Below are 17032 nucleotides of genomic sequence, written 5' to 3' on the forward strand. Positions count from 1 at the left end.
TGACAACAGGAAAGAAAATAGGTGGTGAGTGTATAAGTGCTGCCCACTAGCAAACAGAGGAGCACAGTACCCTGCTTGTGTAGATAACATACAAAGAAAATGAAAATCGTGGGCAAGTCACTCCAACATACAATCACCAATTAAATATAAACACAAAAAACATCACAATGCCTTGGAGACAACAGAGCATCACAGCCCACACAAAGAAGCAAGATAAAGTAGGAGAAACAAGGGACCAGGATACAGACCCAAAACACATCCCTAAGGAAGACACAGTGTTGGAACACCCTGACAAGGAATTCAAAAGAATTATATTTAGGTATCTTCAACAAATTGAGAGACAGATCAAGGAAAGCACAGAGAAAACCCTAGAACAACTTCAAAAGACAATACAAGAACAAAATGACAAAAAAATTAAAAATCAGAATGATACAAAATCTACACACAGAAATCCAGAAGATTAATACTAAATTTTCAGAAATAGATAAGACATTGAAAGGGCAAAGGAGCAGAATTGAATCAATGGAAGACAGAAATGGGGAGATTGAAGGCAAATACCTGAACACTTCTTTGGAAAGAGATAAATCAGAAAAAAGATCAAAACAAAATGAAGAAAGATTAAGGTTTGTGTGGAACACCATCAAAAGGAATAACATACGTGCAACTGGAATGCCAGAACAGGAAGAGACAAATAAAATCACAGAGAAAATTTTCAAGGATTTGTTAGAGAATTTTCCTGGTATGATGAAAGATGAGAACATATCCATTCAGGATGTCCAATAAACCCCAAACAGGACAGACCCCAAAAGAAAATCACCCAGACACATCATCATCAAACTTACCAAAACCAAAGACAAAGAAAGAATCATGAGAGCACCATGGGAAAAATGAAGTTACCTACAAAGGGCAACCAATAAGACTAAGCTCAGATTTCTCAACAGAAACCATGCAGGTGAGAAGACAGTGGGATGATATATATAAAACCCTGAAAGAGAAAAATCTCCAACCAAAAATTATATACTCAGCAAAATTATCCCTCAAATATGATGGTGAAATTAGGACATTTCCAAGTAGGCAGAAATTAAGGGAATTTGTTAAAACCAGACCAACCTTACAAGAGATGCTATAGGGACTCCTTCGGATAGAGAAGCAACAATAGCAAACAACTGACAATTACAACACATAATCATATAACCCAGAAAGCAGCCCAGCTATGGAAGTATCCAGAGTAAATAAGCCTACAAGATTGTAAAAAGGGAAACAGAGACATCAACTGACTAATGAGGACAACTACAAACCAAAGAAGGAAAAAACTGTGTTGTTACAGAACTTCTAGATGGTAGGGAAGTGAAGACAACTATAAGATAGAATGGACTGTTACTAACTTGGAAAGAAAACTGTAAATCACAGGGTAACCTCAAAGAAAAATGATAAACCTTAACATCAAAAAAGAGGACCAGCATAAATATTCAGCAAATACTAAAACAATAGCAATGAAGGAAGTGATAATATGATTCATAAACAAAGTGAGCTCAGCATAGAAAATTATATGGAACAAAGAAATCGACACCACGAAAAAGCTCATAACAAAAATGACAGCAACAAATTCATATTTGCCGATAATGACATACCTGGCAAGGGACTTAACTCTAAGATTTATAGTGGAAGAGTGGATGACCAAACTAATTGTATGCAGCACTAAAGAATACTGTGGAGTCGGTAAAATACCGCATAATATGGATGAACTTAGAGGACATTATGCTGAGTGAAGTAAGTCAATCACAGAAGGGAGGGTCAAGGAAAGGTTTATATATGGAGGGAAACTTTCTTTGTTGGTTGCCAGGGGTGGGAAGGGAGGGGAGATAACACTGCAAAAAAAAAAAAAAAAAAGCATTGACCCATGTCACTTTAGTTTTGTGTACTTCATTGTATATAAATAAAATGCATTTAAAAAAAAAAGTTTTTCAAACACCAAAATAAAAATACTTTATTAAAAATAAAAGAATATCAAAGTCCTAATATCTACATGACCAGGATTATGAATCTTTAAACTTTTCCTTTGTTTTCCTTTGTTATTTTTCAGTAATAAACATAATTTTTTCATAAACTTTTAAATTTAGAATAGCTTTTGTCTTACAGAAAATTTGCAAACAGAAGAGTTTCCTTATACCCCTCTCACATGGTTTCCCCTACTGTTAACATCTGACAGTCCTACAGTAGATTGTTACAACTAAGGAACCAACTAAGCTCCACACTTTATTTGGACTTTAGTAGTTTTCGCCTACTGTCCCTTTTCTGTTCCAAGATAATACCTTATATTTAATCATCATGTCTCTTTAGGCTGCACTGCACTGTGACAGTTTCTCAGACTTTCCTTGATTCTGATGTCCTTGACAGTTTTGAGGAATGTTAGTAAGGTATTTTGTAGAATCTCTCTCAGTATCAGATTATCTAATGTATTTCTCACGATTATACTAGGGTTGTGAGTTTTTTGGAAGGAAGACTACAGAGGTAAAGTGCTGTTCTCTCATATCAATAATATATACTATCAATGTGACTTATTATTGAGGGTGTTAACCTTGATTACCTAACCAAGACAGCACTTGCCAGGTTTCTGCGCTGTCAAGTTACTTTTTGCTCTTATGCATGGTTTTTGAAAGAAATCAATGGGTAGTGCAAACATTTAAGTGCTTGACTACTAGCCGAAAGGTTGGTGATTTGAACCAACCCAGAAGTGCCTTAGAAAACAAGCCTGACAATCTGCTTCATAGCCCTGATAACCCTATGGAGCTGTTCTACTCTGCACACATGGGTCACCATGAGTGAGAATCAATGGCAACTAACAATAACATGGTTTATGATATAAGAAATATGTAAGTATTTAAAATTTACTTATTTTAATTTGAGTCCTTTTTTAAGGAGCTCTAGTAGCATAGTGTCTAAGGCACTTGACTGCTAACCAGAAGGCTAGTGGTTCAAACCCACCAGCCACACCTCGGAAGGACGGTTGGGCAATCTGCTTCCATAGTGATAATGCCTCGGAAACCCAAGGAGGGGTTGCTATGAGTCGAGTCCAACTTGATGGCACATGACCATGACGATGTCGAATGATGGTATCATTGCTGATGTCAGGTGGATATTGGCTGAAAGCAAGGAATACAAGAAAGATGTTTACTTGTGCTTTGTTTCAAGAGAACTGAAAAGACTAACAGGTGACTCCACAGTAATAGTTAAAAAAAAAAAACCTCACTGCCATTGGGTTGAATCCGACTCATAGTGACCCCTCCTTATAGAAGACTTCAATAAACCACTTTCAGTAAAAGACAGAATAGGAAAGAAACTCAACGATGCACAACAACTAAATATGATAAACCAACTTGACCTTATAACCATCTACCAAGCACTTCATCCAACAACAGCACAGTGAACTTGCATATGAGCAACTGATGGTCTGTTCTACAGTCATCTCTTAGCCTTATTTTGGCTGAATATATTGAGCTTCTCCATCGCCTCTTCCCACAGAGGTAGTCAATCTGATACATGTGTGTTTCACCTGGCAAGGGCCACATATATAGCCATCACTTATGTTGTTGAAGAAAGTTATTTGCACTGAATAAGTCGTTGGTCTTGCAAAATTCTACCATGCAATCTCTGGCATCATTTCTATCATCAAGGCCATATTTTCCAACTACAGGTTTCTTCTTTGTTTCCAATTTCCGAAATTCCAATCACCAGTATTAATCAATACATCTTGATTGCATGTTTGGTCAATTTCGGACCGCAGAAGTTGGTAAAAATTTCTTCATCTTTGGTTTTGGTAGTTGGTACATAAATTTGAATAGTACTAGTATTAACTGGTCTTCCTTGTGGGCATTTGGATATTATCTTATCAGTGATAGCACTGTACTTTAGGATAGAGCTTGAAACATTCTTTTTGAAGATGAATGTGACAGCATTCCTCTTTGTCATTCCAAACATAGCAGACCATACGATTTTCTGATTTAAAATAGCCAAATCCAATCCATTTCAGCTCATTAATGCCTAGGATATTGTTCTGGTTACCTAGTGTCGCTCTGACAAGAATATACCACAAATGGCATGGCCTTAACAAACAAGAGTTTATTCTTACAATTTGGAGGCTTTAAGTCCAAGTTCAAAGTGCCATGCTCTAAGGGCTGGGTGAAAGCCCCTCAGCCTTGGACTTCAGCTCTGCCTCCAGCTCCCGGCCCACTGAAGCTATAGGCTTTTCTTCACTCAGATAGCTGCTAACTGCTGAGGCTGAGCAGTCCAAGGTTGACAAATAAAATGGCACAGTCCCAATGTTACCAAACCACACGGCACGCCATTAATTCAAGTTCATTGTAAGTCCCAAGGTCGGCAGAGCATGGCAGGCTGCTGAACAACGACGACACGGCTACATGCAGGGTTCAAGCGTGCCATCAGCTGGAGACCATTCCCAAGGTTTCTCCTTATATACGGATACAGGAAGCAGACCACATACCCAAAGGCGGCTACTCAGCTGCCTGTGGTAGATCCCACCATGGAGTTGATTGCCAGTCTCATCATGGTATTTAACCACCACCAGCTGCCCAGCCACTCAACCAGACTAGCCAAGTTGACACACAGACATAAGTACCACAATTCCACCCCTTGTCAACTTGGCACCTGTACAGATCTTCAATGGGTGGTATCTGTACAGGTCTCCTCCACTAGGTGGCTCCAGTCCCCTAGTTCCTGACTGGCGACCATACCCCCTTGGCCTAGCCCCGCCCCCTCACTCTTAGGCGGCGGCTATGGCTGCATCCCACTCCAGAACCAAGCTGGTGAAGGCCTGGCTCTTTGAAACCTACAGGACTGTGATCATTCCACTCCCAAAGGCCATGATCCTACCCTTTCAGGCTGAGGCAGCTCTGCTTCCCTTTCCTTGGTCTCTCCGCTTCTGCCAATTAATGCCAGAGGCAACCCACTCCACTGGAAATCTTGCCCCAAAGCACATTAAGTTTTCCTGCTCCATGGGCCGGCCAACCTGCTACTCCATTTCATGCCGGTCTTTTCTACCAATTAATGCCTGAAGGCAACCCACTCCACCAGTAAGCCACCTAACCAAAGGCATCAAGCCTTCTCCTCTGTGGGCTGGTAAAGCTGTTACTGTCTCATGCTGGTTCTCTCGGCTCTGCTCCTGCCATCTGTTATGCCGTATGCCGGAGTCTCTCTGCCAGGGTCTCGGGTCAAGGACACACTCCACTCCTGTTTCCACATTGTAGGTATCTGTCAGAGCAGCACCCCACTCTCTTGGTACCAAATTCTGTTCTGGTTACCTAGTGACACTCTGACAGGAATATACCACAAGTCCCAAGGACCCCAGAGCATGGCAGGCTGCTGAACAACAACATGCCTTCATGCAGGGTCCAAGTGTGCCATATGCTAGAGACCATTCCCAAGATTTCTCCTTATAGTAGCTACTCAGTTGCCTGTGGTAGATCCCACCATGTAGTTGACTGCCAGTCTCATCGTGGGGAAGAACTACAAGCAGCTGCCCAGCCACTCAACCAGGACCAGCCAAGTTGACACACAAACATAACTACCACAGATATCGATTGTTCTGGTTACCTAGTGCTACTCTGACAGGAATATACCACAAATGGGTGGGCTTGAACAAACAAGAGTTCATTCTTTTACAGTTTGGAGGCTTTAAGTCTGAATTCAAAGTGCCAGGCTCTAGGGGTGGGGTGAAAGCCCTGAGACTTTGGGCTTCAGCTCTGCCTCCTCCTCCCAGACCAATGAAGCTGGAGGCCTTTCTTCACTCAGACAGCTGATGGCTACTGAAGCTGACAAACCCAAGGTTGACTAGTAAAAAGGCACAGTTTCAATGTTACCAAATAACACGGCAGGACACTAATTCAAGTCCACTGACAGTCTCAAGGTTGGGAGAGCATGGCAGGCTGCTGAACAATGACTCGGCTACATGCAGTGTTCAAGTATGCCATAAGCTAGAGACCATTCCCAAAGCTGCTTCTTATATACAGGAAGCAGACCACATCCCTAAAGCAGCTACTCAGCTGCATGTGGTAGATCCCACCATGGTGTTGACTGCCAGTCTCATCATGGGGAGTAACTACCACCAGCTGCCCAGCCACTCAACCAGGCCCAGCCAAGTTGACATACAACCTTAAGTACCACTTAAAGTCGATCTTTATGCATTCCATTTCATTTCTGACAATTTCCAATTTTCCTCAATTCATACATTTACATTCCACATTTCAATTATTAATGGATGTTTGTAACTGTTTCTTCCCATTTGAGTCCTGCCACATCAGCAAATGGAGGTCCCAAAAGCTTTATTCCAACCACGTCATTAAGACTGACTCTACTTTGAGGAGGCAGCTCTTCCCCCAGTCATATTATGAGCACCTTCTGGCCTGAAGGGCTCATCTTCTGGCACTATTATCAAACAATGTTTCAGGGCTATGCATAAAATTTTCCAGTAGTATAGCAGACAGTATTTCACTGCTATTCATAGGTTTTCATGGCCAAGTGTTTTGACACGGATGGCCCCATCCCTCTTCCCAGTCTCTTAATCTGGAAGCTCTGCTGAAACCTGTCCACCATGGGTGATCCAGCAGGTATTTGAAATACCAGTGGCATAGCCTCCAGCCTTATAGCAACATACAAGCCACCACACTATGACAAAAATGACAGATGAGGGGTGGTAAAAGTGTTTTAGTCATAACCAAATATCTTAAGGGAATGAGTTGCTGCGTATGGAGGCTCAAGACTCTCTAGTCTCAGGGTACACTAAGGTCAACTGGCATAACATAGTCCACAAAAACAATGTTCTACATCCTACTTTGGTGAGTAGAGACTGGGGTCTTGAAAGCTTGTGAGCAGCCATCTCAGGTACAACTACTGGTCCTTCCCTGTCCAGAGAAAAGAGGAGTGAAGAAAATCAAAGATGCAAGGAAACAATTAGTCCAAAGGACTAACGGAGCATGGGAAACCCAGCATCCACGACCCTGAGACCAGAAGAACCAGATGGTGCTCAGCTACCACTGCTGACCACTATGAAAGGAATCACAATAAGAGGTCTCAGATAGTGTGGGGGGAAATGTGGAGGAAAACTCAAAACCATAAGAAAGACCAGGCTTACTTATGTGATGAAGACTGGTGGAACCCCTAAGACCATGGTCCTTAACCCTTCAAGCCAGGAACTGACCTTAATTCCTGTGACTCAACTGTCAGCCAAATGACAGAAAGGCCTAGAAGATGAATAGTAATATCAGGATGACATGCACTCATTAAAGAGCTCTGGTGGTGCAGTGGGTAAGGCATTTATCAGATGATCAGAAAGTCAGTGGTTCAAACCTATCAGCCTCTCTGCAAAAGAAAGATGACATGGTCTGCTTCCATAAAGATTTATAGCCTCAGAAACTCAATGAGGTTGCTAGGAGTTGGAATCAAATGGATGACACTGAGTTTATTTTCTTTGTTGTTGTTTTGTTGCACTCATGAGAACAATCAAGTTTATGAATTCAAGAAGATAGCTTTTGCCCTGGGATTGAGCTTAGAAGGTGGGAGGGGATGGGAAGAATGGATGAAGGGAAGAGGCAGAAAGGAGCAAGTGGGAAGAATGCTATTACAGTATGGGGACTGCAGTAAATTTCACAAAACAGAATGTGTACGGATTGTTGAATAGAAAACCAATGTGCCCTGTAAACTCTCACCTAAATCACAACTGGAAAAAAATATCACACTTGAGTACTGTGTTTCTTTGATCCAAAGAAATGGGGGGCGGGGGGTGGGCAGTGAAACTAAGTTAATGGAAATGAAATACCTAGACTGGAAACAATAAGAATGTTGACACAATAGTAAGAACATAACCAATGTCACAGAACAGTATGTGCAGAAATTGTTGAAAAGGATCATGTTTTGCTGTATATGTTTTCACCAAAATAAAATATTATCTTAAAAAAATATACAAATTTTTAAAAAGAACATAAAACTCAAGAACACTGGTATAGCAGTTAAGGCATGTGGCTACTAACTAAAAGGTCAGTGGTTCAAAGCCACCAGCCACTCCACAGAAGAAAGATGGGGGCAGTCCATTTCCATAAAGATTTACAGTGTTGGAAACCCAATGGAAGTCACTATGAGTCAGAATCGACTCTATGGCTGTGAGTTTTTTGGGTTTTTTTTTTTTTGGTAACATGATTGAGGGGACTATGATTTAAAATGTCCTAAAAGGGTTTTAAAAGTTAATTAAAAGATTTCATGCAACAAATTTGACATATGAAAAAGTATTAATAAAACTTATTTTGTTCTCATTTACCTTATTGTAACAAACATTCTAAAATGCTGACGTAGGACTTTTATTTGATTAGCCAATAATATAAATATGCAAAATATGTTTACTATATTACATTTGCTGCATTTTTACATAAAATCATATGCTGAGAGAAAAACACTCTATGTACTTTTCAGATTTTCTATGGAAAATCTGCCAAATATTCAATACCCCAAATAAACTTACATAAAATAAAATGTAAAATGGTTAAAAAAAAAAAAACTAATATGAAGAGTATATCAAAGTCTTTATTTATCTAAATCATTACTAATAAAGGCTTATTAATGCAAAGAAGTGCTTAATATGTAAAAACAAGGTATAGAAAATAAATCAGATAGCAGAAGACTCAGAGTGGATCTTCATCTTATCAGAAGAAGATTACTTGATATGTCAAAAAAAATATGGTCATCACTGATATGTAAATGATACACCAGAAATATTACTTACTACAGAAATTAAAAGTTCACCCACAAGACCCCAGTCACTCTGACAATTACCTCAAAAGAGGAAACTTTCTGAGGTGACTCTTATAGGTGATACTGCAACACTTTTACATACGTTTCACATGTCAACTATCGGAAAACAGGAGATTTTGTTTTTGTACTTCTATTTGGTAACAACATTGGCTACCTTCAAAAGTGTATCTTATTGTGCCTGGCTACAAAAAGATGTTAAATTATCACATTCCTCTGGTTTTCAAGAAAACGATATTATGCTTCATTGATAAAAAATGAGAAATCCTTATATTTCTTTAGGTTAATGAAATTCCTTCTCAGTCCATTAGTGGTACTGCTCAAAGAATAGCCAGTATGTTTTTCCTAAGTATATATTTACATTACCCATTTCTAAAAGCACAGGAAAGAAGTAAAAGAACAATGAAACTTCCAATTAGAAATAGGAAAACACAGAAGCATAACACCAAAAACAAATTATCAGTAAACTAATAAAAAAATGAATTTTTTTGAAGAGCAAATATGGGTCTAAGAAAAAAATAGTATAAATAATAAATTTTAAAGGACAATAAATTTACTTCATTTTTTTTAGCAACTCATCTCTGATCAAAAATGCTCTCCAATAGATTGTGTTATGGCAAAGGTACAATTACAAAATCGCTTCTTAGATGTTTTAAACCTTCTTTTAATTAAAAGGGAAAAAATCAAAATTGCCTAATCCTGTCAACTAGTCCAGTTGTGAAATAGGAAATGAAAACACAGAAAACAAGTTCATAATTTACTGAATGAGATTACCACATGCCAATTCCTATCTAAATCTTATCTGTAGGGCACAACAAAAATTCCCAAAATATTCCTAACAGGCTATTTAGGACTGTCATACATATGGAAGTAAGTTTGGTTTTGGTTTTACTTCATGTGTGCCATAACAATCAAAATCTGCAATCAAAATCTCTTTTCACTTCCTGCACACCATTGGGGAGCTCTGATAACAGTGCCTAAGGCACTTGACTGCTAACCAGAAGGCTGGTGGTTCAAACCCACCAGCCACTCCTTGGAAGGCAGGTTGGGCAATCTACTTCTGCAGTGATAGTGCCTTAGAAACCCAAGGAGGGGTCACTATGAGTCCGGTCCGACTCAACTGCACATAACAACAACAACAACAACACACCATTAAGGAAAATTTAAGCTATCAATTATTTTCTCAATTTCTCAAATGCCTTCAGAATAGGAATGGCTAAATCTTTAAAAACCAGTATATCATTAATAACAAAATATTTTCCTTAACAATAAACAAAAAGAACAGAATCCACTAAAGCTTAAAAAAATGTTTACTAACCTAAAGTTAAAATGTCACAAAGAAGTTAAAATGTCATTCACTGAAGTACAGTGCTCTATTTAAAAAAAAAAAAACTATATAAGACTAAAAGTTCAACAAATACTCTCAGGCAAAGATGAAAAGATAAGGGGGCAGGGAGACTACAGTACTGGAAAAGGAACAAGCTGAACACAAAGAGAATGTTGACACACTGCGATAAATGTAACTAATGTCAACAAACAATTTGAGTGGAAATTGTCAAAGGGAATCTAACTTGCTATGTAAAATTTCACCAAAACTCAATAAAATATTGTTTAAAAAAAATCCTCAAAACTTTTTTGGGCAGTTCAACTCTGTCATGTGGAGTTGCTATGAGTCAGAATTGACACAACAGCAACAAGTTTGTTTTATGTGTAATACAATATAAAAACTATATAAAATGATATATGTAAGAAGTCTCCAACATTTATGTTTTTCTCCTGACAATTGTTTTAGGTATCAATTGCCCACATAAAACAAAAGGGTGAGGGGGAGCCTAATTGACTTTCACTGAAAACATAATTTTTTTTTCAATGTCATTAACTGAACCTCACTGATTTGGCATGAATGATAACTGGGTCAAAAGTTGAGATGAGACTGACCTTGGTGATACTTATTTTTAAAAGGTTTCTAAACAATTTTAACCTTTTTAGCTAATCTAACGATTCAAAGTCTACTCTAATTATACTTATATTTAATTATAGATTATTTTTATATTTTTATCACCTAAAGCATTTAACTGCTAACCAGAAGGCTGGTGGTTCAAACCTATCAGCCATTCCACAGAAGGAAGATTGGGCAATCTACTTCCATAGAGATACTGCCTCGGAAACCCAAAGAGGGGTCACCATGAGCTGAAGTGACTCGACAGAGTGAGTAAGGTGTCAAGTTAGTTTCAACTCACAGTGATCCTACATATAATAGAACAAAACATTGCCCATCCTCATAATTGTTGCTATGTTTGAGCCCACTGCTGCGGCCATTGTTTCAATCCATCTCATTGAAGGTCTTCCTCTTTTATGTTGACCCTCTACTTTACCAAGAATGATATCCTTCTCCAGAGACCGGCCCCTCCTGTAACATGTCCAAAGTACAAGGGATGAAGTCTCACCATCCTCGTATATCATATCCCTAACTTTGTTTATAGCACTTTTGTTAATTCAATAAACATCATCAGATACAAAATATATCTCTATGGGATCAAAGTGACAACAGCAACTTGAAAGGTTAGACAAGAAGCTTAGGGGGCAGTGAGTATGTGTCAATGGAGGAAGACAATTCAGAAAATGAGGGTAGGAATGTTTGCAAAACTTGAAGAAGGTACTCAATATCACTGAATTGGACTGGCAGAAATTGCTGAATTAGTGTATGTTTTGCTGTATATACTTTCATCAATAATTTAAAAAAGAAAAGGCTGGCAGAGAAGAAAGATAAAAAAGGAGTAGAGATCAGCTAGAAAACACACTGGGACATAGTTTCTTTTGCTGTGTTTGTAAAATGCCTAGAGAAGTTTCTCATTCTAAAGATAGACAGATGAAAGCAATAATGTTAAAGGTTTGCAAAGTACCCACCCTTGCTTCAAACAGCATGAAATCTAACTTATGTTTCAGAAAGTAATGTAGATAAGTTTATGGCATAAGATGGGAGGATGGGAGTAAGGAGCAACCCTTCTTATTTTCCTTTGTATACACAATTTAATGCTTTTAAATAGAACCCTATATACAAAAGAGGCACTAATAACTTTTTCTTGAATAGATACTTCAGTTCTACCATATTTATCTATTTCATAAGGCTCTCCTAGCTTTCCTGCTGCTCCCAAAGGTGTATTCATGAGTATACATTCAAATACAAACTGGGTCTAAAACACTTTTCATCAAACACTTTCTATATTATAGGCAATTAGAGGCTTAAAGCACAAAATAAATGTTTGGTCCCAATGTAGACTGAATAAAATGTCTACGGTAGGTCATAATGAGCACAAAAAGCAGAAACATCACAGAACTTGAAAGTTAAAAGGAATCATAGATCCAGCAGTTCTCAAACTTTTGGGTACATAAGATTTGCCTGGGGTATTTGTTCAAGATGTAGATTCCCAGACTTTGTGTCTAAACATTTGCTTTCAGTGAGTCTGAGGTGGGGCCCAGGAATCTGCATTTCAAACATATTCTGGTCCAACTTCAGTTTCACAACTGAGAAAACAATGTTAAATAACATGTGCCCAGAATCACAAAGAATCCAGGTCTCATTAACTCTTAGGATAGTGATCTTTCCACTATATAACTTAAACTATAGAAGAAACTGGGACAAAGAAAAACTAAGCTGCTAGAGTATGTCATTTGAGTTAGTGAGCAATCCTAGAATATTTCCTTGCTTCTATTCTTTCTTACTTTTCTTGTATGTCTCAAATATCTTCTACATGAAATATAGTATATTACAAAACAATTCGAAATATGAACCCTGTCTTCCAGAAACTACTATCAGTTGAAAAGACAAGGAAAACACATAAAACTGATTTTCAATAGCAAGGCAATATCTGAGTATCAAAATAAATGGTATTTATAGTGACTTCACTCTACACCTTTTATAATTAAAATTTACTAATTAAAGATTAATACTCAATTTCTTTTATTTCACTGTTAAAAAAACTTGGCCTTCAATGAAGGAAAGGTATTATCCTTGTATGGATTAGACGTGCCTATACCCTCATTTCATACACATAACACCACCAATACCAGTACCATCACGTCCCACACGCCAGGAGAGCTTTTGTACACACCAAAGTTGGTGTGATTTTTATGCAAAGACCTAATCAATTGTATATTATTATATAGTATTCTTATAATCTAGTAGGCCCTGTTTAAACAGTAAGAGTAGCCCTCCCCTTCTGAAGCATCTTCCTGACGTATGTAGTAAAATGAAGGTCCCAGTTCTTCACTTCCCCTGAAACAAAAGTATACATCCATATATTGCAAGGGCCTCATTAAGGGAAAAGTGTACCTTACTACTCCTTATATTTGGGTTTGGCCACATGACTTGCTCTGGCCAATGGGATGTTAGAGAAACACTTGAAAGGTGCTGGCAGAGCTGAGCCTACCCCACTGCATTTGCACCACTGCCATGAGTCAAACTTCTCCAGACAAATGCTACTCCTTCCTCTAGTCTAGGTTCCAGAATAAGAAACAAAAGAGCAGAATTAGGTATATTTACTATTGTATGCCATTCAGATTTTGTGGCTGCCAATTATTATGCAGCAAAAGTTGACTAAATCGTCCTATTTCAGAAATCCAAACACTCAGGATGAATTATATAAATATAAAGCAGTGATTCTCAAACTTGAGAATCTTGACTGTGTGAGAATTTTTTGTGTTGTAAGTTTTTTTTTTGTTTTGTTTTTTAATTACAAGTCCCAAGAACTAGATAGACTAAATGGGAAAGAAGATTCAAAATAAAAAAATGCCCCCAAAGACGGGTTTTATATTAGTCAGTCTTCTAGTACTTTTTTCTATTCAGCAGCACTATTTGCACCTGTCTGGTTACATCACTGCATCTACGTATCTCAAATCCCCATAGGCCCTCTCCAATCATCTTAAATTTCATGAAGCTGCACTAGCCATCCCAATATAAGGCAAAGCAAAGTTCACACATTCAGAACCATGACATTCACATAACCCACACTGTACCAAGATCCTGTCAAGTGTCCCTGCTTCCTTTTGAAGGCTGATCCAGTGAAAGGATTCTCGTGTTCCTTTACACTCCCAATTAGAGAGAGTAGTTGTTATCATCAACGTGGTAGTTAAGGATGCAGGCTATATAGACCAAAAGGAAAAGGAATCAGGGCTTGGCCTTAACCTTATGAGGATGCTTTAGCCAGAATGCTATAAATATCATGCCTACTCTTTCTACCATTATAGAGTACAGTAAACCTATCACACACTTGGTGCCATAAAAAATGCTGAATAGCATAGTTGACTGACTACCTGGTTCTCCCATTACTGGAGGGTGAATTCCCAATGCAGCCATAACTATACTCTGTAGCCTGTCTTGCAGGCAAGCAGGCTCAAGAGAAGATCTGCAAATCCTGTAGAAGAAGTTCCCAGAGCTATCCCGGTCTTGCCCTTCCTGAGACTTAGTTGTCAATTTTCCTTGGATGCTGTGATATAGTCCAATATCTTTCCAATACCCTGCACCCACTGGTTTTTGTTCCCTCCTTAAACATACCAGGCGTCAGAGCAAAGCATTTGGAGTATATCTTACTTTTAGAGGTTTTGATTAATGAAGTGACAGTAAAGATGATAATATACCATTCCTTTACCAAATCAACATAAATTCTTGCCTGAACTACTGCAACAATCTCCCTAGAAGCACATCCCACTGCTTCTACTCTTCACTCTATGCATTCTCTGCAAAGTGGACAATGAACTTAAATTTTAACCAGATCAGTCACTCCTCTGATTGTTAACTGTTTAAAAAAAAAAAAAAAAAATGCAGGTTACAATCCTGAATAAACAACTTACAGTATGGTGTGGTGAGTAACTTAAATTTGCTATACCTCACTATCTCTGTACAAAAGGCATAATAATAATAACCTTTCATGAGGATCAAATGAGAAAATACATGTGAAGCTATTAAAATAGTTGCTGGTGTATAGTAAGTGCTCAATAAATACTAGCTACTATTGTTCTGGCACTGAAATCCAGCTTCACAAATGCTGGCATCTGGTGCTACGCAATACTAAACAAGGAAGAAGACTAAAGTCACTTTTAAGCAGTGATTCTTTTAATCTAACACTGTTAAGAATACTTAGTTTACCAAATAAAAATTAATGGTAGTTTTACCTAAGTTTTACCAGTTCTGGCTACAAAATTATAAGTAGGTCACTATGAACGAGCATCTACAATCAAAAAGGTCAAAAATAACAAATATTGCTATGATTTCTGCTCACAGAATGCCTTGCTTAAGCTTAAGGCATTTAACTCTCTTTATATTTTACATAAACCACATGGTTTACAGCTAGAGAAATTAAATAGCTAACAGTATAAAGGAAGTAACAGAAAAATCAAGTATTTTTATCACAAACAGAATTGTAAGGAGCAAGAATATTAAAATACTGGTTTCAAAATATATTCATTTCAGTTCTAATTATTTTAACATGACTATATAAATTTATCATAAAGATAACTGACATTAATCAACAATCTCAAAAGCATACAAAGTAACTTCAAGTTCAGTATTTCCCAGTACACACTTTTAAAATGAAAATAAGCAAGTAACCCATGTCTAATATAGCAATAAGAAATTTATCGAATGTCAAAATTACGCTTTTAAAAAGAAGAAAAAAAATGTAACTGGAAAACTGTCATCTCCTTTACTTGCTTTTAAATGCATAATCTACTTGGCCATCTCAAACCAAATTTAAGAATCACATGTCTTTAATTGCAAAGGGAATATGAGGTTTTTTCCTAAGGTGTCTAAGAACTAAAAAGAACATATTCAAAGGAAAGAACCACTACCATTTCCCTTTAAGTTTCAGCAAAATACCAGAGAACTTTCAGGACTCAAATCTCCCAGAAGTATAATGTCAAGTCAAAGTTGTCTCAATGACAGAAAAACCAAAAGATACCAAGAATACTTCTGTGCCCAATATTAATTACAAAAACATGCAAAATACGACAAGATGGAAATAGAACTACTAAAATACTTTGGATCAAAATATTACTACTGATAATGATAATAGGTGACAATACTACCCAATGTATTAAGATACACGTATACAATGTATCACAGTACTGGCTTCAACATTTATTCATTCTGTAACCATTTTTAAATAATGAAAATAACATGGATTTCCAGAGTGATCTAAATAGAAAAATAAGGTTCAAGTGTGCAATCTACAGTTGCTATTCTTTCTACTGTAAACCAATATCGCGGTTTTACATTTAAAAAAAAAAAAAAAACTATAGGTCTGTTTCCAAAGATCTCATAATAGGCACTGTTCACTAGCAATTAAAATATTATTTTTAATACTTGCATTACCTCACAGCTAAAAATGTCAAGATACCACACCCAACGAGTGTGTGTGTGTGTTTTTAACCCGTGGGGGAGGGACGGGAGAGATGGGAGTGAGGATTGGAAACTACACAAAAACATTAAAGGCTAGCTCCCTGGAAGGAATGGGGAAGCGCGCAGGTCCACGATCGCTGTCCCCTCCCCAGGGCTCCGAGAGGACGCCTCGCGAGGGGCCAGCGCAGGCCGGGCCTCTGCGGGCTCCCTCCCTCCCACCAGCAGGGGAAGTGGCCGGGACGCGCCACCCGGGGCTACTCACCCGCCGCAGTGCTGACCAGCAGGACGGCCCAGAGCAGGGAGGGCACCCGCCAGGGCCGCTGCAGCGAGGAAGGCATCCCTGGGCCAGCCGAGAAGCAGGAGCGCGAAGAAAAGAAATATGGAAAGTAAATTCGGACGGAGAAATACAGCCGGGAGGCTTCTCTTCTCCCTCGTCGGACTTCTCCTTCCCGTATTACAATGCAGTTTGAAAGGATAAATGGCAGATGAGAGGACCTAGCTGGAGAGCTTTCATTCCAATGCAGAAATTGCCTTCATTTTCCTCCCTCGAGGCTGGGGGGAGTTCACTCGCCGAGAACAGGGTGTTTCGGTCCCCCAAACGGAAGGCATGCCCGTGGGGAAAGCAGGGAGCCAAGAATAAATCCCCGCAGTTATTCCCCTCGTAGTTTCACAATATGAAAAAAATAACCAGGTCTGGGAGAAAACATATCCAAGGTAAAATGGGGAGGAGGGCGGGGATTCGACAGGGGCGCCGAGGATTAAAACAAGTTCCCGATCGCCGGGAAGGGCGAAGCTGGGCGGGCGGCGGCGGCGCTCGGAGGC

The 17032-nt window shown here is 38.6% G+C and overlaps 1 protein-coding gene across 1 annotated transcript in view; it reads right to left on the reverse strand.

Moving 5' to 3' along the window:
- The window catches only part of BMPR2 (bone morphogenetic protein receptor type 2), a 230862-nt gene extending 214314 nt beyond the window's left edge, over window positions 1-16548 (reverse strand). The window contains exon 1 of the mRNA XM_007935044.2: window positions 16473-16548. Coding sequence (XP_007933235.1) covers window positions 16473-16548 — 76 coding nt within the window. The remainder of the gene's footprint in view (window positions 1-16472) is intronic.
- Window positions 16549-17032: the final 484 nt, after the last annotated feature.

This window comes from Orycteropus afer, unplaced genomic scaffold (genome assembly GCF_000298275.1).
Source record: "Orycteropus afer afer isolate SDZICR_OR568_19922 unplaced genomic scaffold, OryAfe1.0 scaffold00002, whole genome shotgun sequence".
In the NCBI taxonomy this organism is placed as follows: Eukaryota; Metazoa; Chordata; class Mammalia; order Tubulidentata; family Orycteropodidae; genus Orycteropus; species Orycteropus afer.